Source organism: Tachypleus tridentatus, chromosome 6 (assembly GCF_004210375.1).
Source record: "Tachypleus tridentatus isolate NWPU-2018 chromosome 6, ASM421037v1, whole genome shotgun sequence".
Taxonomy (NCBI): domain Eukaryota; kingdom Metazoa; phylum Arthropoda; class Merostomata; order Xiphosura; family Limulidae; genus Tachypleus; species Tachypleus tridentatus.
The window spans coordinates 95,239,636-95,264,294 of record NC_134830.1 but is presented as its reverse complement, the minus strand read 5'-3'; the positions used below and the strand labels follow the sequence as shown (position 1 = coordinate 95,264,294).

Below are 24,659 nucleotides of genomic sequence, written 5' to 3'. Positions count from 1 at the left end.
GGTGTTGTACTTATAGATTTTTATGTGATAAGACACTTAAAATATACATTGAGAAACCACAATATTTCCACAATAGACAGATTATGGAAAGCAACAGAGAGGATAGTTTTTTGTTTTTTATTACATGACAACATTATGATTAAATCTTTTGCAATGGTAATTGCAATGCAGAGCTTTTCTCAAAATGCATAGTCGTCTGACGGATCAGGATTGGCCATGGTGAAATGAACTGTACCGACGTGGTGAGGCTATAACATTGTTTAGCTTTGTGTTTAATTTCAAATACTGCAACTTACAAAATTTAAGCTCAAATATCATTTAAACGCGAAAAGCTTTTAAGCGTGTGTTTTCTTATAGCAAAGCCACATTGAGCTATATGCTGAGTCTACCGAGGGGAAATCGAACCCCTGATCTTAGGGGTTGTAAATCCGAAGACTTACCGCTGTAACAGGGGTGACAAGTTTTTATCACTCAGCAAATCAATAAGAAAGGCACAAGATGGCGTACGTACTCCATGTCATGTGTCTGCTCAAACATAAATAACAATATGGCGCGTAAAAGTACTCGATCTGTATTGGAACAAATGTTATGCGAAATTACGTATCACAGAAGTAGAGAATCAAAACACTGCGGCGGAGAAAGTAAGATTTTATTTTTCCTTCAATGTAATTACTCTTTGTACTGTTATAAAGTATATTATATTTAATTTTACGTGTTTACACTTGAAAGTCTAAATACAAATTTTGAATTCAATTTTAAAGTGTAGAAAAACGTTTTCGTAAATTGTACGTATATGTCTCACTAATTAGCTTACCACGATGTAGGACTCAATAGAACGTTAATAATGATTTTATATTAACTCATATTTAACAAGGGATGTTCAATAATGCAAGAATAATTATTTAACGTTTAAGATTTTACGTACAATTTGTTTAAAAATAAAGATTTATTCATTTGAATGAGTGATTTACTGTTGGCTTTTTAACGTAACTAACTTTTAAGTTGCATTATTGCAGCGAGGGATCTATTGGCTCAGCCATTCTGCCCTATCTACTAAATTAAACCATATAAGCCAGCCCTTATAATTCAAAAAATTATTAACTACCCTCCGATACTCGTTTAAATTTACTTTTTTTTTACCTCATTTGAAAGTAACTCATTCCAAAGACTAATTACCCTGTCAGAAAAATAAAACTATCTTATATAAGATGATTCTTACTCTCTAAAAATTTGTATTTGTTTCCCATAGTCCAAGCATTCTCACCACTAAAAAAGAAAAGTATGATACAGCAAAACTGTCAATTTCTCTAACAATTGTAAACACCTCAATAAGATCCCTTCTAACTTTGTTTTTCAAATGAAAACAATCTCGGAGATCTCAACCTGTCCTCATGTGATAACTTTTCCATCCTAGATATCATCCTAGCAGGCTTTCTGTATGTTCTTATCAACAGCTCAATGTTTTTCCTCAGGTGTATCACATAAGATTATATACAGTATTCCAAATAAGACCAAACAAGTGATGTATATGATGAAAATGTACCATCTTTAAATTTGTATACAATATTTTTGAAGATGAGACTTAAAATCATACATATTCTCCCAGTAATAACAGTACATTATTTGGATGGCATAAGAGACTAATTAGTTAGAACACCAAGATCCTTCTTTTCATAACTGTAAAGATTATTCTATTCAGAGTTATAGTAATAATTTAAATTATGACATCACTCATGCATTACCCTTCATTTATTTATCAAAAATCTTATTTTATGGGTTGGTGATTAGGTTAAGTATCTTTTCTTCAACATGTAACATTACATACGTGTTTACTTTACTACACAATTTTTTGACATTTTCACTGTGTCAACTATTTTATTTTCTTCTTTCTTTATGATTTATACTTCTTGCCTTTAGTTTCATTTTTGAGAGTCCCTGGGTGTCAGTGTCCAACCTACTTGCTCCCAATAATGCTTACCTTCTTCAGATAACAGTTAAACCCATTTTCAGGTGACTTGGGTTTTGTTAGTTTCCTATCTCTTTTCATGGATTGCTTTCCAGGTCTTTACTTTCCAGGTCGATTTTTATTTGACTCATTTGAAGACCCTTTCTCACAACATGGTTTCATTATTATTGTTTTGTTTCTCCTTTGAGAGTGGGTCCTTGTAGATCTCACCTTATACATGTTTTAGTTCATTTTTGCCTTAGCTACCCATCAGGAAGATTTTCTTTCTGATTTTGTCTTTTGCATTTCTGTTAATGTTATCCATTTTATCCTTTACCTAATTTTTAGCTTTGTTTTACCCTATCAACTCTTTTGGTTACTTTCCATGTCCTTTTTTTATCATTGTTTTCACAGTTGCTTTCTGTTGAATCAATTTTACATGCTTCCTCCCCTTACCCACTAGGTTTTAAGTGTGATTTAATTGGCCTTTTATTCTTTGCCTTTACTTTGAGTTTTCTTCTTAATTTTAATCCTTCCCATTTAAATTTATGTGTTGATAGTTGAACGTGCTACCCATAATTCTCTTCCATCATACTAATCTCCAAAGGTGGGGGTGTATGGTTCAATCAGTAGGATGCTTTAGGACTGGTTTACAGGTGTGAAAGGTCTTACCTCCTTCACACCCAGGCATCCTGTCGGTTCATTCTCTTCCTCTTGTCTGGATTTACTAATTGTGTTTCATTTTGACATTTTGATGGTGGTGGCTTATACCATTTAACAAGGTGACATTCATTGTTTCTTTTATGATAAACAGTAGATTTTCCTTCTTCTTTTTTGAACTTACACACTTGCCATACATCTCCTCAAATGTTGTTTTCCTTATGCTTTGTCCTCATTACCAATTGACTTTCCAGTCTCAACACACTTTCTTATCATAAGTATCTTCTCAATCCTCCTAATTTTTATGCTTACTTTCCACCTCCTTTCTTTTATCATTGTTTTCACGTCTTTTTTTCTGTTGAATTTATTTCTCATGTTTCCTTCCCCTACCCATTGGGTTTAGAGTGTGATTCAATTGGCCTTTTATTCTATTTCTTTTTTCTGTCATCACTTCCTGGGGCCTTCACTTAGGTCATACACCTTTCTTTTACCTGCTTATCAACCCTGTTGTCTATTTAAAGTACTTCATCTTTCGAGCACTGGGGCTACATCTCATACATTCATATCCCATTCTGTGCTTTGGGTAATTGTTCTTCCCATCCTTCCTCTCAATTGGAAACCAGTGCTTCCATTTTCTGGCAAAATTCAACATGATAGTTTGGAAGAATTGAATAGAGAGAGTCGCATGCATTAAGAGTATATTGCAATATTATTGGTGGAGGGTTGTTACACGATTTGTATAAGATGCATTGGATTAAGTCAATTCCAGTGGAGTGGAGATAGAAGGCTTATGGCATACATAATTTTTTTTTCATATAGTAGCAGTGCTGAATTAATATATAGCTATTTATGTGAAAGTACCTATTAGAAATACATCTACTTTGATGCAGCTATGACACTGCATAAAACCTTTATTAATGATTTCTTTATTTGTAGAAGCCCTTGCTTCAGTTTTCTTTTCTTTGATTCTGCTCTGTGATTAGTGGTGCTTAAACTGGTATTCTTTTGTCAACACATATCTTTGCAGTGAGTCATGTTGATTCATGTGCTCTATCCATGGCTCTATATGCTTATCTTTTTGGTGGAATTTTTCACAAGATCACTTGTAGATGAAATATCTTTTGATATTTTGCTTTATAAGTATACCCATCATAGACTGTAATACCCAGAGACAGCATGGGTGAAGCAGAAGGTTACTGCTCATCCCTGCCATGCCATGATTGAATGAGTTATTATGGTCTGCTTTTCAAAAGATCGTTGTATGATCAACCATTGCACTGTGCTGGATGTAGCAGTCTTTCCAGATTCTCTGATGCATCCCTCCCACCCATCTTACAGTGGAAAATGGGGAGTCCTTGCCAGTTCAAAGTTGCATGGGGTGGTTGACCATGTAGGCATACTGCCGTATGGGTTCCACACAGATGGCTATAACCATTCAGTTCAGAGTAGGTAAGTGGTGGTCTGCTGGTGTAGAAGGCATACTATCCTCTTGATTTAATGATACATGTGACAGAGAGAGGCATCACAATGCAGCTTAGCCCTTCAATTTGGTCCCCTCATCCTACCCTTGCGTCAATGTTGGTGTCCTGTAGGCTGATTTTGGATATTGAGTGAACCAATCAACACAAGTCTTAACACACGCGTGTGGGGTTGTCTATTTATCTTCCTCATTTCTTCCCTCTGCATCCCTTTTGTCTTTTTTCCTCTCCCTTATTTGCTATTTTCGCAAGCTATAGGACAAAATCTGTTACTTGCTTAGTACAATTAAATACTCTGCTTAAAGCTCTGATACTGTTTTAAGTTATTAAAAGCTAAAAGTCATTTTAACTGCTGTATCCCTTGTGTGTAAAAGCTTAAGTTCTGTATTAATTCCTGCTACTGTTTCCTACAGTTTGTACTTTTGTATCTATTCCTCTACCCTGTTTAGGATAGTCTCCAATTTCTCCACCAAGCTTCAAATTTTACCAACTTGCATATCTTCACTAATAGCTTCTTTAAAAGTCATTCTCATATAATACATGTTCTTTGCTCCTGTCACACCCTACAAGCTAAGAGTGCTTCACACCTATATTATTCTTAACTGTTATAGGCTGGGAATGAATAATCAACATTACAAAAGCTACAAATACAAGTAACCTAATGTTTGTGACCTAAGTATCTTGCATTATTTCATTGTTACTATATCTTCATATAAGTTGATCCATAAAGTATATAGCTTAACTCTCCAACATATTCACTCTCACCAAGGTTTTGTAATTATTTGTAAAGCTGTCATTTTTTGGCCCGGCATGGCCAGGTGGGTTAAGGCGTTCGACTCATAATCTGGGGGTTGTGGGTTCAAATCCCCATCATACCAAACATGCTCGCCCTTTCAGCTGTGGGGGCATTATAATGTGACAGTCAATTCGACTATTCGTTGGTAAAGAATTGGCAGTGGGTGGTGATGACTAGCTGCCTTCCCTCTAGTATTACACTGCTAAATTGAGGACAGCTAGCACAGATAGCCCATGAGTAGCTTTGCTCAAAATTTAAAAGCCAACAAAACAAACATTTTATAGGCTTTTAGTCGTTACATTACTGTTGATACTGTAAAATAATTTAACCTCTAAATATTGGCTTTATTTAAACATTTACTGAATTGAAGAAAGTATCTGAAAATTTAAATTACTTTTTATGTAAATTGAATAAGTTATCAACTATAACTGTACTGGTTTTTATTTTGATTTATACATGCTTTGTGTTTTGTTTTACAGAAAGTGGGATTACCCTTCTGAATCCAACAACATTTTGGATTGACTTGTTTATCAGACACTTTCTCTACCAAGCTGAAGAACAAGTAAAAGATGATATGCTCTTTTTTATACGAAAACAACCTAAAGAAAAAACTTTCTGTTTTATTCCACAGTTTGAGGTAAGTTTAGTATATTGTAACTATGGTTATTTAAATTTTGTGTAATATTTAATATAGTATTGATGTGAAGAAATTGATATTGGAAGCTGAAATTACAGCCAATTTAACCTTAATGGTAGTATTTTTAAACAAGTTAATAAATGCCTGCAAGTAATAAACATTTTTTATACACTCGCACTGTTGGCTCAGAAATAAGTATCATTGGTTGTGCATTTAGCTTAGTGTTTATTGTGAGTACAACTCCTTGCCACAAAAGCACAGTCTACATTATGGAGCCATTGATGCTTTGTAAGTGAGGCAGTTAAATCCCTCTTTTTTGGTCAAATAATAATAACCTTAAGGTTGAAAGTAGATTTTGCTTGCTATCTGCCTTCATTCCATTCTGTCGGTTTAAATTAAGAACGACCATGTGCAGGTAATCTTTTGTTTAGTTTTTCTCGGATTCTAGAACAAATATTATTGAATACACTTTTATTCTAATTAAGGCTACCAAGATGCCTGTACGTTAAATGTGCTTTCATTTTATCAAAACTAGTAAAACTTTAAAGATTTATGTATACTTACTGTTCTTAAAATATAATGTGCACCAATTGATGTTTTTGTTGAATTAATGGATGTTAATGCTGTGCTCAGCAATTATTTTTGTAACAAAAACTCCTATGGATTATTACCTAATTAACTAATTTAAAGATGGTAATTCATTTTTATACACAGTTTAACTATTTCTTCATGTGTCTTTGCATGTCTCTAGCTTTAAGGGAACGTGGCGCCTAATTTCATAAATTTTGATGTGAACTGTATTAGTGCTTAATTATGTCATTGTGCAACAAAAGCCCTGAAGTAGAAGGAGGATGACACGACTTCCATTTCCAGTAACACACCCTATGCACAAGCACTCGTAATAATGTCATTTTTTTTTTTGGTATTGTATAGCACAAAAGTATTGAAAATTATCCATCTTCAATGTGATGAAATTTGAACTGGTTGATGAAACTTAAATTGTACTTTACTAAATCAGAATTAGTTCTTATTGTTTTGTTTTGTTATTATTAATTCAAAAGATACTCTGACTTCTACTTATTTTTTGTGAGTAAAGGAAATTCATTCTCAGGACCAAACTCAGCTGTGGCATTGCACATCAGGTTGTGATGTCCATTACACATTCCGGGCTTTTTATTCTCATCCATTTTTCCGATATCCCTTCTCTTGAATTTGACAAAAAAAAATTATTTTTTTTCACTTTTTTTCTCCTCTTGGTTTTGCTTTAAGTACTCCACTAGCAGTCGAGGTAATTTCAAGGCTTGTTCTTGCAGTTTTGTTCCATTCTTTCCCTCAGTGTGGATTCCTGTAGGTGGTGAGGGGACCTCCCAGGGAGGTTCTGTTCTTTCAGTTTACCTCTGGGATCTAAACATCCACCCACGTGTCTTTAGACACGTGAAGGGGAGGAGAGGATCCTAGTGGTTGAGGGTTCAACCCTTACATGCCACTTTGGCCTTGAATTTCTGTAGATGAGTGACCTTGGGGTGGCACCCTAGGGTCAATCAGCTGGTCCACTTGGGCTAGGGTCAACCAAGTACCAGTGTTGGATGTTCTCAACATGTGTTGAGGACACTGTATCTGATGCTGGTGTTTGGGTATAGTGCTCACGAAATTCTGGCATTGCTGCAGTGTTCTTGTTTGGCATTGTAGTGTGTCCCCTCATAGGGCTCCATGGTAGGTGGGGTCAACATGTGTTGAGGACACTGTATCTGATGCTGGTGTTTGGGTATAGTGCTCACGAAATTCTGGCATTGCTGCAGTGTTCTTGTTTGGCATTGTAGTGTGTCCCCTCATAGGGCTCCATGGTAGGTGGGGTCAGTGGACACCAAAATATTCTTTTTATTATGAATCCTCCAAATAGAAACTTAAATAGTGAAAAACAGCTATACTTAAACGACCACGCCTTGAAGATTCTGAGCAGCAACCTTCAGCATCTGTAACACCTGTACCTCATTTTCTTACACTACATTCTCTTTCAGACAAACCTTTAGGGCAGATGTCTCCCTTTTGCACTTAGAAGGTACTAGAGGGAATTGCTGGCTCTCCAAAGTCAATAAAGGAGCTTTGCTGTGGTGACATATTGGTGGAAACATCCACATCTCAACACAGTGAACTCCTCTCATGCTCAAAGGCAATTGGGGATATACCTATTGAGGTTACATCTCATGCTACTTTGAATATGTCACGAGGAGTTTCTGCAGTGAAGCTTATCTCCACTCTCCAAGATGGAATTATGATGTCGACCAATGTTCTCTTTCTAATATATATACAACACTGTGTCCACCTGCTACCATCAAGGCATATTGTCTTAATTGCAAGGTATGGCCATCCAATCCAAACCCTTTCAAATGTTTCCAGTGTCAGCGGTTCAGTCACTCAAAGATGTGTCGTGGTTCCTTAACGTGTGCTCATTGCAATTGCAAGGACCGCGATGCCTATGAGTGTGAAACAGACCCTCATTGTGTCAATTGCAATGGCTATCACCTGTCGTACTATCATTTTTGCCCTAAATGGCTGGAAGAAAAAGAAGTGCAGCATTTTAAAATGATTCATAACATTACCTATCCTGAGGCTCAAAAACTGCTGTCCAACACCTCATCTCGGACATATGCTCCTGCACTTTGTTCAACAGCTACTTTGGGAGTGCAGACAGATCTCTATGCCTCCTAAAGAATCGTTCTCCAAACAAATGAAAAGTCTTTTGACCTTCATGGTTAAAAAAGTTGATGAATCAACTTCAGTACCTATCTCTGTCTCTTACATACATTCCACCAGACCCTAAGATCCACATTTTTTGGTTCCATGTACAGGCATTTCCTCAGATTCATATTCCTCTCTCACCCCAATATGCAAAACAATCATTCGTTCATGTCCTTAGTCTTTGGAATCCCTTTCCAACAGCAAACACCTGCCCAATCCACCCAGGGCAGGATTCATGGAAGTTGATAGATCTTCCTCGAATAAGGAAAGTAAGGAAAAAAGACGTGGTCATAAACAGAAGGGTTCTCCACTCATTTTGCCTACACATAAATAAAAAATGGCCACCCTGATACAATGGAACTATCAAGGTTTACGTTCTAATTTGGATGACATCAAAACACTGATTGCTTCCTATCATCCTGTTTGTCTTTCCTTACAGGACACATTTCTAAAACCTGCCAATATAGTCACCTTTCGACAGTTTTCTTTCTACAGAAATGACAGGCTGTGTGATGGACGAGTGGATGGAGGGGTGGCATTGTTGGTTGATCAGCATGTGCCCACCCTGTCTTTGCCCCTCGCCACACCCTTGGAGGCCATAGCCATCCGTGTTTCCTTGGGTCGTACCATCGCTGTTTGTTCTCTCTACCTGTTACCTGGAGAGACATATGATCAATCAGACTTTGATGCTCTCATTGAACAGTTGCAATCTCCCTTTTTCATCTTGGGGACCTTTAATGAACATCATCTCCTCTGAGGTAGTGCTGATATTAATAGGAGTGGTAGCTCTGTAGAGCGTATGCTCTCTGATCACAACTTTTCTCTTTTCAATACTGGTTCTCCTACTTATTTCCATGTGCCTAGTCAGTCCTTTACTGTTATTGATCTCTCAATTTGCTCCCCTTCATTATTTTCTCATTTTTCATGGAGGGTTGATAATAATTCATGAGACAGTGATCATTTTCCTATAATCTTGAAAGAAACTGGCTGTGGTCGATGCCACCGAACTCGCATGCTCCAGTGGAAGTCGGATCAGGCAAACTGGCCCTCTTTCACTGCTCTCACAGAACTTGATCCTGTCATTGTCTGTAAGCCATCAAGAGATGAGTGTGTGGCAGCAGTAACTGACTATATTATACAAGCAGCTGCTCAATGTATTCCTAAAACCTCGACGTGTTTTTCACTATATCCTCGTCCATGGTGGAATCCCGCCTGCCACATGGCACAGAAGGCTTAAAAATGAGCCGAGGATACTTTTTGTAGATATCCCACACTCTCAAACCACATCTCTTTCCAATAGGCCCATGCACATGCTCGGTGGGTAAGACGTCAAAGCCAGAAGGATTCTTGGATTAAGTTCACAACCAGCATATCCTCTACCACCAGTTCCAAAGTCATGTGGGACAAGATTTGAAAGGTCAGTGGGCAATATAATTCTGTCCCTCTCTCAATCATGCTCTCTGATGGCCAGGAATTAGCTGATACCTGGAGCATTGCTGATAGTCTAGGTGAAAGCTTTTGCCAGATATCTAGCACTTTTGCTTCTTCTTCCACCTTCGTAGCCATTAAGACTCGGGAAGAGCAATCGCCTCTTTCCTTTCAAGCTGATTGTGTCTATGACTATAATCGTCCCTTAACACTGGTGGAACTGAAACTGGCCATTCATCAGTCTGGCAGTACATCAGTTGGACCTGATGATATACACTATGAGATGATGCGCCATCTGTCTCCTGATTCTCTTGCTATTCTTCTGGTTGTTTTTAACCAGATCTGTCAGGAGAATGTTTTTATTGTCCTGCCTTTCTCTAAGCCTGGGAAGGATCCCAAGATTTCATCAAACTATCGTCCAATTGCTTTGATGAATTGTCTCTCGTACCTTAGAGAGGATAGTTAATGCTAGTCTTGTTTGGTTCCTCAAATGAAACAATCTCCTCTCACCCACCCAGTGTGTGTTCTGATGACAACGCTCCACTATGGACCACCTGATTTGACTTGAAACGTCAGTCAGAGAAGCCTTTCTCAAACAACAATTTGTATCAGTATTCTTTGACATTTAGAAGGCTTATGATACAACATGGAGGTATGGCATTTTGCAACCTCTTGATCTATATGGGTTACATGGCCACTTGCCTATTTTTATTTATTTTTAATGGACAGGCATTTCCAAGTTCGTATGGGTTCAACACTTTTTTGTTCTCTTCTGCTGGAACTTGGAGTCCCTCCGGACTGTGTTTTGAGTGTCACACTTTTCAGTACAAATATTAATGCCATTACTGAACACCTCCCTCTTACTCTTGCAAACGGGCTCCATGTCGACGAATTTCACATCTCGTCAATCGTCAAACATGAGGTATATCGAGCTGCAGCTACAGACTGCCCTCAATTGTTTATTGAAGTCGACCACAACAAATGGTTTTAACTTCTCTCTCTCTAAAACCATTTGCATGCACTTTTGCTGCCAATGGGGTATTCACCCTGATCCTTAACTCCATATAGGTGAAGTTATGCTACCTGTGGTCCCTGAGAGAAAGTTCTTGGGGCTTATTTTTTACCATAGGTTGACTTTATACCACACATGAAGCAGCTACAGGTCAAATGTACAAGAGCACTGAACATCCTTTGTGTCCTCTCTTCCACCACTTGGGGAGCGGATTGATGTTTTATGCTAAAGATATATTGTTCTCTTATTTAATCAAAACTAGACAATGGATCACTGGTCTATGGCTGTGCCAGGACTTTGGCCTCAAAGTTGCTGGACTCCGTTCATCAACAGGGACTTCAACTGTGCACTGGGGCTTTCTGCACTTTCCCGGTTCAGAGCTTATACACAGATCTCATGAACCTCCTTTGCTCCTCCCACCTTTTTCAACTGTATGCTTCGAACCTTATTCCTCACCAAAGCATCCCACTTGGGGTTGTGTTTTCCTTCCTTGGTGGGCCATGCTTTTTCAGAATAGACGATCTGCCATTGCTCCTTTTGGCCTTTATATCCAGGAACCATTGGATGAATTGGGTCTGTCCTTGGATAACAGTGCTGTATTCACTGGTCAGCCCATCCCACCATGGCTTATTACAGTCTCCAAATATAACCTATCACTGCAGACAGTCTGTCTGCTCTGACACTGTCACTGCTGTACCTGTTCAATACATGGACTATGACCCTGTATTCAAGGCTCGGCTCCATGCCAGTTGGCAGTTAAGTTGTAGCGAGCAATATGAAAACAGACTTTTCCAAATAAAATCTTCTTTTGGATTTTGGCCTTGCTTTCATAAGGATCAGAAAGATGAAGTTTTTCTAACTGGACTATACATTGGTCATAGTTTTTTAACTCATCATTTTCTTTCATTTGGGACTGATGCACCAATGTGTTTGTGTAACACTCAGGTCACAATAAGCCACATTTTACTGTCTTGCCATCGTTATGACTCTCAACGACGGCACCATTTTAAACATGTTTTGTCCCGAGGTTTATCCGTAACATTAGACAGTGTTATTGGTGATGGTGACACTGTCCACCTTAGAAATGCTTTTAGTTTTTTAAAGGCCACTAATCTTTTTAATGCTATTTTTTGATTTATAAATTATACCTTTTTTAATGTGATTTCCTTTTAAGAATCAAAGTACATGTAGTTTGATTTGAAATTAGAAAATGGCTGTAATGTCAAATAACTTGAAACAACGACTGGAAAGGCCAACTTCAGGTGACTAATGCTGCTATTTAAATTACCCAATAGTTATCATGGCAAGTTATGATAATTACAGTAATGCTAAAGAAAGACCTTTACAACTTGTATTACTTTAGTTTTTGTCTTACTGCTGTAGACTAGATGTAAATATTGGATTTAATGCTATTTATGTTTTTAATTCAAAAATTAAACTTTGCCTTGTTTTACCTTAATTTCCTGTTGTGAATTTTAATAATTTTACTTTTACTGGATGTTTGGCACAGATAGCCGAGTTGCTTTGCACCATAAAACACCAAACCAACCAACCAACTGTTCTGTTCTTTCACTTTCATCCATGTGTTATGCAAGTTCATGTTTTTTTACTTCACTATCCTAAGTCTTGTAATGATTCTACTGTTTTTTCCTTTCCTGACATTGCATTTCATGCTGATGCCCTTCTGGGTCAATTGCCTTTCTGTACCAATAACTTTATGCCTGCCCATCCTCCTTTATCAGTTTCTCATGTCTTGACTAAAAGTCATTCTGATTTTCACTTTCTCAATTTCCAGTCTTCAGAATCACTTTTAAAGGAATGGACTCCTGGTCATCTGTTTCACTGTTCAGTACTCAATTTTCTCATCTTAATGTTTTTATTACTACCATTTTTTATTACTTCTCCCTCCCTCCCCCGTCGGTGTGGATTCCTGTACGTGGTGAGGGGACCTCCCAGGGAAGGTTCTGTTCTATCTGGTTACCTTCTCTGGGATCTAAACATCCACCCACGTGTTTGCCGTGCATGGCGACCCGTGAAGGGGTGGAGATGATCCTGGTGGTTGAGGGGTCCAACCCTAACACACCACTTTGGCCTCGAATTCCTGTAGACGGGCGGCCTTTGGGTGGCCCCCCTTGGGTCGATTGGCTGGTCCACTTGGGCTAGAGTCAATCAAGTACGAGTGTTGGAAGTTCTCAACAGGTGTTTCGGACATTGTGCCTGATGCTGGTGTTTGGGTATAGTGCTCACGAAACCCTGACGTTGCTGCATTGTCCTTGCATGACTTTGTAGTGCGTCCCCTTGTAGGGCTCCATGGTGGGTGGGGTCAGTGGGTACCGAAATTTTTTCCTTTTCCTATGGATCCTCTAAAATATTTAAATAAAATTGTAAAAAAACAGTCAATGGGTAATCGACCACATCTGGAATACTCAGAACAGCAATCTTCAACATCAGTAACACACGTACCTCATTTTCTTATATTACATTCTCTTTCGGAAAAACCTTTAGGGCAAATGTCCCCTTTTTTTTATTCAAAAGGGACTAGAGGGACTTGCTGGCTCTCCAAAGTCAGTAAAGAAACTTCAATCTGGTGACCTATTGGTTGAAACATCCACATCCCAACACAGTGAACTCCTCTTGAATTCAAAGGCAATTGGGGATATACCTATCGAGGTTACACCCCATGCTACCTTGAATTCTTCACGAGGAGTTATTGTTGAAAGACATTTGAAGAACGTTCTCGAGTCAGAGATTCTCGCTGGTCTCTCCACTCAAGGAGTTTCTGCAGTGAGGCGCATCTCCACTCGCAAAGATGGAGTTACACTGACAACAAATACCCTCATTTTAACACTTACTTCACCACGTGCACCTGCCACCATCAAGGCAGGTTATCTCATTTGCAGGGTTTGGTCATACATACCAAACCCTCTTCGATGTTTCCAATGTCAGAGATTCGGCCACTCAAAGACATCTTGTCGTGGTTCCCTGACATGTGCTCATTGTGGAGGCAAGGACCACGATGCCTATGACTGTGACATGAACCCACATTGCGTAAACTGCAATGGTTCTCACCCCTCTTACTTTCATTCTTGCCCAAAATGGTTGGAGGAAAAAGAGGTGCAGCATTTGAAAACGACACATAACATTAGATATCCTGAGGCTCGGAAATTGCTGTCCACAACTCCATCTCGGACATATGCTGCTGCACTTCATTCCACAACTACAGTGGGAGTGCAGACAGATCTCTCTGTGCCTCCAAGAGAATCGTTTTCAAAACAAATGAAAAGCCTTTTGACCTCCGTAGTTAAAAAAGTTGATGAATCGACTTCCACACCCATCTCTGTTCCTCCCATACCTTCCAACAAACCTCAAGATCCACGTCCTTCAGTTTCAAATACAGCCATTTCTTCTGATACATCTTTTTCTCCCACCACAAGAGACAAAACAATTATTCGTTCAAGCGTCCTCAGTCACTGGATTCCCTTCCAATAACAAAAACCTGCCCACCCGACCCAGAGCAGGATCATATGGAGGTTGATAGACCTCCTCCGACTAAAGACAGTAAAGAAAAAAGACGTGGTCGTAAATTGAAGGGTTCTCCAGCCACTTCACCTACCCGTTCTTAAAAATGGCCACCTTGATACAATGGAACTGTCGAGGTCTACGTTCTAATCTGGATGATATCAAAACGCTGATTGCTTCCTACCATCCTGTTTGTCTTTCTTTACAAGAAACATTTCTCAAAACTGCTGATACTGTCTCCATTCGGCAGTTTTCTCTGTACAGAAATGACAGGTTGTGTGATGGTCGAGTACATGGAGGGGTAGCACTGTTGGTTGATCAACACGTGCCCACCCTGTCTTTGCCACTCAACACACCCTTGGAGACTGCAGCCATCCGTGTTTCCTTGGGTCATACCATCACTGTTTGTTCTCTGTACCTGTCCCCTGGAGAGACATATGATTAATCAGATCTTGATGCTCTCGTTGAACAATTGCCATCTCCATTTCTAATCATAGGGGGATTTTGATGGACATCATCCCCTCTGGGGAAGTGCTATTATTGATGGGAGGGGCCGATCTGTAGAGCGGATGCTCTCTGATCACAGTCTTTCCCTTTTCAATACTGGTTCTTCCACTTACTTTCATGCACCTAGTCAGTCCTTTACTGCTATTGATCTCTCAGTTTGCTCCCCTTCATTATTCTCCCATTTTTCATGGAGGGTTGACAGTAATCCACTAGGCAGTGATCATTTTCCGATCCTTTTGGGAGAGACTGGCCGTGGTCGATGCCACCCTACCCGCGTGCCCCGGTGGAAGCTGGATCAGGCAGACTGGTCCACTTTCACTGCTCTCACAGAACTTGATCCTCCCATCGTAAATCAGCCATCAATAGACAACTGTGTAGCAGTGGTAACTGACTGTATTACACATGCAGCTGCTCAATGTATTCCTGAAACCTCGACACGTTTTCTACGATATTCTCGTCCGTGGTGGAATCCTGCTTGCCACTTAGCACGGAAGGCTCAAAAGCGGGCCTGGGATACTTTTCGTAGATATCCCACACTTTCAAACCGGGTTGCTTTCCAACGGGCCCGTGCATATGCTAGGTGGGTAAGATGTCAAAGCCAGAAGGAATCTTGGATTAAGTTCACAACCAGCTTATCTTCTACCACCAGTTCCAAGATCATATGGGACAGGATTCGAAAGGTTAATGGGCACTACAATTCTATCCCCCTCTCGATCTTACTCTCTGATGGTCAGGAGGTGACTGATGTTCGGAACATCGCTAACACTCTAGGTGAAAGCTTTTGCCGGGTATCTAGCACTTCTGCTTGTTCCTCCACCTTCCTGGCCATCAAGACTCGGGCAGAGCGATCACCTCTTTCCTTTCGAACTGACTGTTTCTTTGACTATAATTGTCCCTATACCCTGGTGGAACTAAAAAATGGCCCTTCATCGGCCTGCCAGTACGTCTGTTAGACCTGATGATATTCATTATGACATGCTGCACCATCTATCTCCTGCTTCTCTTGATGTCCTTCTGATTATTTTCAACCGGATCTGATGCCTGGTGCCAGGCTATTATTCTACCTTTCTCTAAGCCAGGGAAAGATCCCAAGATTCCTTCAAACTACCGTCCAACTGCATTGACGAGCTGTCTCTGTAAGACATTAGAAAGGATGGTTAATGCTCGTCTTGTTTGGTTCCTTGAATCAAACAACCTCCTCTCGCCCACCCAGTGTGGGTTCCGTCGACAGCACTCCACCACAGACCACCTAATTCGTCTTGAAACATCTATCAGAGAAGCCTTTCTCAACCGCCAACATCTTGTATCAATATTCTTTGACATAGAGAAGGCTTACGACACAACATGGAGGTATGGCGTTTTGCGAGACCTCCATACATATGGGTTACGTGGCCATTTACCCATGTTTATTAAAAATTTTTTAATGGACAGGAGATTCCAAGTTTGTGTGGGTTCGACACTTTCCCGTTCTTTTGTACAGGAACTTGGAGTCCCTCAAGGCTGTGTATTGAGTGTTACACTCTTCAGTATAAAGATAAATGCCATCACTGAACAACTCCCTCTCACTGTTGCGAATGGGCTGTATGTCGACGACTTTCACATCTCATGTCAGTCGTCAAACATGAGATATATTGAGCGGCAACTACAAACCGCCCTCAATTGTGTAATGGAAGTGGACTCTGGAGAACGGCTTTAATTTCTCTCTCTCAAAACTGTATGCATGCACTTTTGCCGTCGACGGGTATTCATCCTGATCCTGAACTTCATATCGGTGAAGTTTTGCTGCCAGTGGTCCCGGAGACCAAGTTCTTGGGGCTTACCTTTGATCATAAACTGACCTTTATACCACACTTAAAGCAACTTCGGGTCAAATGCACAAGAGCACTGAACATCCTCCGTGTTCTCTCTTCTACCAGTTGGGGGGCAGATCGCTGTTCAATGTTAAAGGTATATCGTGCTCTTATTAGATCGAAACTTGATTATGGATCAATTGTCTATGGCTCTGCCAGACCCTCGGCCTTAAAGATGCTGGACCCTATTCATCACCAAGGACTTTGACTCTGCACTGGGGCTTTCCATACCTTTCCAGTTCAAAGTATATACATTGAATCTCATGAACCTTCTCTACACCTTCGCCGTTTGCAACTATCTTTACAATATACTTCGAAACTTCATTCCTTACCAAAGCATCCCACCTGGAAATGTGTTTTCCTTCCTCGGTGGGCAGTACTTTTTCAGAACAGACGATCTGTCATTGCTCCGTTTGGCCTTCGCATCCGGACGCAATTGGATGAATTGGGTCTGTCATTGGATAACATTGCAGATTCCACAGGTTGGCCCATCCCACCATGGCTTATTACAGCCCCCAAATGTGACCTTTCTTTCAGTCACCTAAAAAAGGCAGATACTCCAGATTGGAAGTACCGTCTTTTATTCAATGAATATCTTTCAAACAATCATTCAGTTCCCATTTATACAGATGGTTCCAAATCAGGTAATTCAGTGGGCTCTGCTATGGTTTGCTATGGGTCAGTAGTTGCACGCAGAATCCCTTCTACAGCTTCTGTGTTCACTGCTGAACTGTATGCCATATCTCTTGCTCTGGATCATATTGCAGCTGAGTAGTACTCCAACTGCACTATTTATACTGATTCGCTTAGTTCTATACTTGCCTTGGAATCGCTACACATTAGCTCACATCCTATTCTCGCTGATATTCGAAACCGACTGGCCCATTTCTCATTAGCAGCTACTTCAATCCAGTTTTCTGGATACCAGGCCATGTTGGTATTGGCGTGAACGAGCTTGCAGACATGGCAGCTAAATATGTCTGCTTCAGCACCATCACTCCTATGCCTATTCCGTACATGGACTATGGTGTTGTCTTCAAGGCTCGGCTCCGTGCCAGCTGGCAGTCCACTTGGAGTGAGCAACGTGACAACAAACTTTTTCAAATCAAACCCAAAATTGGACTTTGGCCATCTAGCTTCTGTAAAGTTCGGGAAGGAGGAAGTTGTTCTAACTAGGCTACGCATTGGTCACAGTTTTTTAACTCATCATTTTCTTTTATCTGGAACTGCTGCACCAATGTGTAGTTTGTGTAACACTCAAATCACTATCAGCCACGTTTTACTTTCTTGACATCGTTACAATTCTCAAAGACGGCAATATTTTAAACATATTTTTTCCCAGGGTCAGTCTGTAACATTGGACAGAGTTATTGGTGATGGTGACTCTGTCCACCTTGATAATGTTTTTAATTTTTTAATGGCCATTAATCTTTTTAATCTCATTTAAGTGTTGCATATTTATTCATTACACCTTTTTAATTGTGGTTCCTTTTTTACAGTTTTAATCTCTCTCCTTCAATTTGACATTGGACAATGGCCAGAACATTAAATAACTCGACACCAGAACTGGAAAGGCCAACTTCAGGTGACTGACGGTGGTTTTTATACTTACCTGTTAGTCTTCCTGGTGGGTTATGATCATTACCATTCTGCTACAGGTAGTTCTTTACAACTTTGTTGACTGGATGTCACCATTTGTTTTTACACCATTTTCTGTTTTAATTGCTGTTTTGTTTTTACCTTCATTTACTTTTACAAATTTTACTCCATTTACTTGACTTTTATCTTTTTACTGGACATTTGGCTACTCATTGTTACAATTTTGCTATGTATCTTTTAAAACTTCTATTCTTTTACATTTTGATACTGGTTGCTATGACACATAACCTGGAACCAGGACTGGAAAGACCAACTTCAGGTGACTGATGGTGGTTCTTGAACTTATCTGTTGGTCTTCCTGGCGGGTTATGATCATTACCTTTTTGCTAGAGTAAATACGTTACAACTTTTTTATACTCTGCCTTCTATCTTAACATTGTAGACTAGGTGTCAACATTGGTTTTATACTTTTTTGTTTTACCTTCATTTCCATTTATGTCTATTACTACATTTATTTTTATTTTTTTTTACATTTTTACCGAATGTCTGGTGCAGATAGCCTCGCTGCTTTGTGCCATAAAACACTAAATCAATCAATCAACTCCTCCCTCCACTTTGTCTAATGTACTTCAACGCACTGAGAAATTTTCTGGGGACGTTTGTTCACTTCTTTTCTTTTCTTAACTATGGCCATTTCTACTTCTTCTGTCTTGTCCCTAATTACATGGTCTTTCTGTTATGTTCATCATGCTTTCTTTTGTTCAGACGTATTTGGTGGAGTTTGTTTTTTTGTAATCATAGACTAAAATTGCCTGACACCAGTTTTCTTTGACTTCTTTAGTTTTTTACTTCTTTCTCTCTCTTAACAGCCTTGACTTTTTGTTCCTGTTCTGAATCCATTTACCTTTCATTTCTTTGTCTTGTAAGTTTGGGATCATGAAGACCCATCCGTCAAGGTTTGTATGTTGCTGATCACAGTTTATGCTGACAAATGGGTTTTTCGTATCCTCACCCACTGACTTTCCCTTTTCCTCAATTTCCTTTTTCCAAACTCTCTTTCCTTCTTATCCTATCTTAAACATCTACATAAGATAGTATTGGATCTTTTAGACAAACTTTCCATCAAGAAAGTATCTAACCCTTCTCTTCATTTTACTCATGTCTTTGTGGCCTCATTAATCAACCTCTCCTCTCTGTCACTTTCTAATTGTTCTACACTTTTGAATGGAAATTTTCTTTTCTCTGCATTGGTCCTTTTCATTCAGACTATGGATAACCAGGTCACCATATTTGACACATTCCTTCCCATCACAATTTCCCCATCCTCAAGACATTTTCTGTGATTCATCCACTAGAATTGTGTCTTGCAGTTCCATGCTTTTCATTTCAGCCTCTTATGTGTTCAACCATACCAAGAGGGCCTTTGCTCTCCATCTTCACATGCTGTGTCTCCAATTACATTTTGACATGAATAATTTGCTTCTCTTAGCCTGCTTACAAGAGGAATCCTCCCTTCACACTTCTATTCTGCTTCAAAAGGCTGTTTGTTTGAACAAGTTTTCTAAGGTATCCAGTTCTTTCCTTATATTCACCCAGTATCTTTTTCATTTGGGATATTTCTTCAGTTTTCATCTCTGCCAAGCTCATCCTTTGCTTTGTTTGTGAGTTATGGAATGTCTGATCAAGATTTTCACTTATTATCTTGTGCAAAAAGTTCTTTTTCTTTTAGGGACTCTGGCCTCTCTGGAACGATTAATTCCCTTAGTTTGTGCATACATGCATCTTCTCTAGTTGACAGTGTGCAGCCAGTACAATATTTGTGGGATCAATTGTCCTTGACTATCCACTTGCCTTCTCTGTCAAGTAACTGTCATAATGGCTGTGCTGTTTCAACACCATTTTTTGAGTTTCTTTGCCTCCCCATTCTGGACCTTCTCCTATTCCCTGATCCTTTCTTCTAAAAAACAATGTAACTTTTGGCCTTTCAGTACGAAATGAGAGCTTACTTTACATCAACATGCTGTTCATTAAGCATGGTTTTATTGCATTCTTTTCTGGTGGATTGTTTAGTCATTATCTATTCAGACAATTCCACTGTAATTTCATACATCAATCACTAAGGGGCACTCATTTTGGAACCTTTTGTGTTTAGATATTGGACCTACTATATTGGGTTCATTGTCATTGTATTAATCTGATTAACTTCATGTGTCAGGAGCTATGAACCTCGTTGCAGATCACCTCTCTCAACAAAGCTGCATTCCCTCTGTTAACTGATCTCTCCATCCACGAGATTTTCATTGGATTTGCTTGTAGATGGACATAACATTCATATACACTTTGTAAACCCCTCCAAATTCCAATCTTCCACTCTTTTTTTTTTATTATTCTCTAGTTTCTCACCTGTTGGCTTTGACATATATTAAAATATGTTTGTGTTAAGAAAGAAATTGTATCAATTTTATTTGCAAATTTCATAAATTTAATACATAACAAAATTAAAATAACTTCCAAATTCAAATTTCTGGCTATTTGAAATCGTGAAATGTAATGTCCATGACATAATAAATTGGGGGCTTGTGTCTGAGTTCTGAATCAGAGACAAAATTAGTTGTAAATTAAAACTCAAATCTTGATTAAATTTATATTTATCAGTGTCAACAATATTTGATCATGTTTGATTATCATGGTTTTCTTGAATCATCTTCACTTGAACAACTAGAAAAATATAATAAAAGTAAATTGCTTGAAGTTACCAAAATTTTAGAATTAGAGGTAAAAAAGTCAATAAGAAAAATGAATTAAAAAAGATATTGCTGATATATTAGTTGATGATTTGTTTTCTGAGAAAGGATTAGGGGAATACTCTGGTGTCTCCATCAGTCAATTGAAGTTGAATGATAAAGATAAGTTAGAAATCTAGCTAAAATTCAAACAAATTGAGCTTGAACAGTCTTGTGTTGAAGCTGAAAGAGAAAATAAATGTCTCAAGGCCAGTCAAGCCCTCATAGAAAACCAGAAAGAGCAAGCCTATACTGAAGCCAAGAAAGATGTTAGTCTCAAAGAAATGGATATTAGACTCAACTGTGATCAGCCAAGACAAAATGACCATCTAAGAAGGTTGAAATGCTGTTATGTACATTATGTTAATTAGTTTTACCTCTTTGGAATATATTTTTACTTCAAGTGGATTTCTTGTATTCATGAACTTTGAACTGAATGAATTTGTTAATGTACCACCATTTAGTGAAAACAGAGTTGATAAATACTCCCAACATTTTGAGAAAATTGCCCAAAGCTTGGAGTAGCCCACTAAAAAATGGTCACTATTATCACAGTATGTTTTAACTGGTAAGGTACGACAAGCTTGTCTCTCTCTCTCTCTCTCCTAAGAAGATTGTAAAGGTTATGATAATGTTAAAACAGCTATCCTCAAAGCAGAAGAGTTAGTACCTGAGGCTTACCACCAAACGTTTTGAGGTTATCACAAGTAAGATAGTCAAACTGACCTGGAATTGGCCCACGAAAAAGAAGTTTATTTTGATTGATGGCATAATTTTATGCATATTGGCAACAGTTTCAACAAACTAAAACAGTTATGTCTAATTAAGAAATTTAAACACTGTACAAGTGATGACCTGAAAACTTGCTTGTATAAGAACAAAGTTGAAACACTACAGGAAGCAGTTACTTGTTTAGATGATTACACTTTAACGCATAAAACCACTTTTCATAAGAAAAAATTCCTACCATCTCAGCAAAAACCTGTATCTGTTCAATCCACTAAAGTTGAGGATTCTTATTTAAAAAAAATCAGCTTTTCTAGTTTGAAATCTTCTGACAGTCAGGATAAAACTTCATCAAAATTATCAAAGCCTGTCTGACACTTTTGAAAAAACCTAGTCATGTTACTTCTGATTGTTGGCATTTGAAAGAGAAAAGTTTGCAACACCCAGTACCTATGTGTCTACTTATGGATATAGTTTCACCAGATCACCCAATGTTGTTGATTTGGCCACTGATAAAGAAGCTGATGTAGTTTGAGAGGAATTTAGACCTTTTGTGTCTGACAAATGAAGCTGCTAATCCTCTACCCATATGTGTTTTACATTGTACTGGGGTATGACTTACTCATTGTGAGATGGTGTATTGCCTTCAGATTCAAGTTTTTCCACTATTGGTATTGAGATTGGTTTTGTTAATATTAAAATATATTTGTGTTAAGAAAGACAATTGTGTATATCAGTATTGTTGGCAGATATTATAAATTTGATGCATATTGAAATTCAAATAACTTTCAGGTTAAAATTTCTGGGTATTTGAATTTGTAATACATAACAAACATGAAATAATAAATCAGCAACTCATCTGAAACAAATTATAATACATAACAATACCAATCCACAATATAATTGATGTTCTCTCTTGCAGTTTGTTTCTGTTCATTACAGTTGATATAATCACATACTATACAAAACAATACAGAATAATTTAGCTAAAATACCCTCCTTCTGCATCTTTAGTGTGTTCCATAAAGTAGAAGCTAGTACATATCCTACAAAACAAAAGTGCATAACTAAGTGCTCTCCTCTTGATGCTGGAGTCTGTCTTGTAGAATCTATTCAGTAAAGTTGAGGTGAATATACAAAGTATGGTCTGAACATGCACCAACTGCTCTACAAATTTTGGTTTGCCAACTGCTTGTGTGCAAGTGCTTGATAGGTCATATTCCTATTCACTCCTCCTTGTAACAACTGGGGCTCATTTGCTTTTTCCCTTCCTACATTTTGAGCAAGGTATATACCTTGATTGAGACAAGATGCAGTCTTTCATGGGAGCATTCTTATGGAGCATTTGTCACTGAATGTCGTAATCCACTAGTTTCACTTTGAACACTGTCTAAAGGGAGTTCATCAGCCCCTCCATAAATTCAGTATAGGATTGTTGCTAAAGTATGTGAAGAGGCGAGTTATAATTTTTGAAGTTAATATTTTTGTAACTGAAAATGTGTTTTTGATAGATACTCATTTTCATATGAATCCTCCTCACTTCTGCATGGGTTTTCAAAATGGAACTTACTTTTCTCTTCTGCTTCCTGGGCTTGAGATGAAGACAGTATGGAACTTCCTTCTACTATAGACTGGAAGATATACCAAATGCTGCCTTGTTTTGGAATGTATTTGACCCACCAGTTACTGTCTGATGCACCCGAGCAACTCTACATCATCCAGTACATTCAGTTACATATTGTACATGTCTTTTCTTATCAGTTTAGCAACATATATTTACAATGGCTGAAGAGTACATCTGGTATAGATGGGATACATTTTCACATGGCTTTAACTCTGTATAGTAGAGTATTGCACTCCATGGGTTTTCTTTGGGCATCTTCTGAAAAGTGCTAATCTAGGTAATATGTGCACTGATCCCCCCATTGTTTCACTGTGGGGAACCTAGCTGTTATGTGAGGGGAGGTAGATGTTATATCAAAAATTATCTTTTACCAACATGTATTTCAGATAGATACTTTCTCTCACACTTCCCACCAATCCTTCTCACTTTCGATGTGTCTTTTTTTTCCCAACTCAAAATTATAGCTGTACCCTTTAGAATAACAGGAGTCAGTTGCACTATGAAGATGTTTAACATTCCTATTGATGGAGGGCTGTAGCATGCTACAGTGCAGTTATATCACACCTGAAAGTAGGTGGAAGTATTGAGGCTAGTTGTGAGCTATTTTGTGAAAGAAGGTAAGTATTTATCAGAAATACATTTTTATTGTAGAAAAATTTTAACTATGCTAAATTATTGGTTGTATTTTTACCTATATTATATATAATAAACTTGCTAAGTTTATAATGGTAGTTTTCTTGATAAAACTTGCACACCTTTTCTATCTATATTTTTTGTTTGGTGTTGATTTTAAATAACAACAAACAGTTTTCTGATGCCACCACATAGTAAGTGATAGGAATATCCTTTTACACTGGGAATTTTTGCTATATGTAACAAAGTATAGCTAGTATGTCAATGCTTACAATATGTTTTTCATTTGTGCTCAAGTGAGTCAAAACACGTGTCTGATCTTTTGGTAGCTGAATTCAAGTACCTAATTAACATTCATTTGAACAAAATTATTGCAATCTTAATATTTTACTAAGGTAGACACTTTTATCATGCAAACATGACTGTGAGACTTCAAGACCATTTGACTTGAATATGATAACTGTCAAAACTTAGAGCTATAAAATTAATTCAGTCATGATTGATCATCAATGATAATAATTGATTAATCAAAATGAGTGATTTTCGATTATTAAAACTATCCAAGTGCTCAAAATGTTGCCATTATGATTTCTCATTATTATTTGCAATTAAACCAAGTTTGTTCATATGAATCGACTAGTGTCGGAACTCGCTAAAATAACCAACTAATAAAAATTAGTTGCCAAATTAACTAAATTATTGGCATTATGATTTTACATTATT

General features: G+C 38.2%; 1 protein-coding gene across 4 annotated transcripts in view; it reads left to right on the top strand.

Moving 5' to 3' along the window:
* The first annotated feature begins 298 nt into the window (after positions 1-298).
* The window catches only part of LOC143253085 (uncharacterized protein KIAA0930 homolog), a 61,704-nt gene continuing 37,343 nt past the window's right edge, over positions 299-24,659 (top strand). Inside the window, exons 1-2 of one of the 4 annotated variants that reach the window (XM_076506307.1) lie at positions 299-641; positions 5,359-5,516. In XM_076506307.1, the coding sequence (XP_076362422.1) occupies positions 515-641; positions 5,359-5,516 (285 nt within the window). In that variant the 5' untranslated portion in view covers positions 299-514. The remainder of the gene's footprint in view (positions 642-5,358; positions 5,517-24,659) is intronic. The other 3 variants (XM_076506305.1, XM_076506306.1, XM_076506304.1) reach the window with 3 other exon arrangements.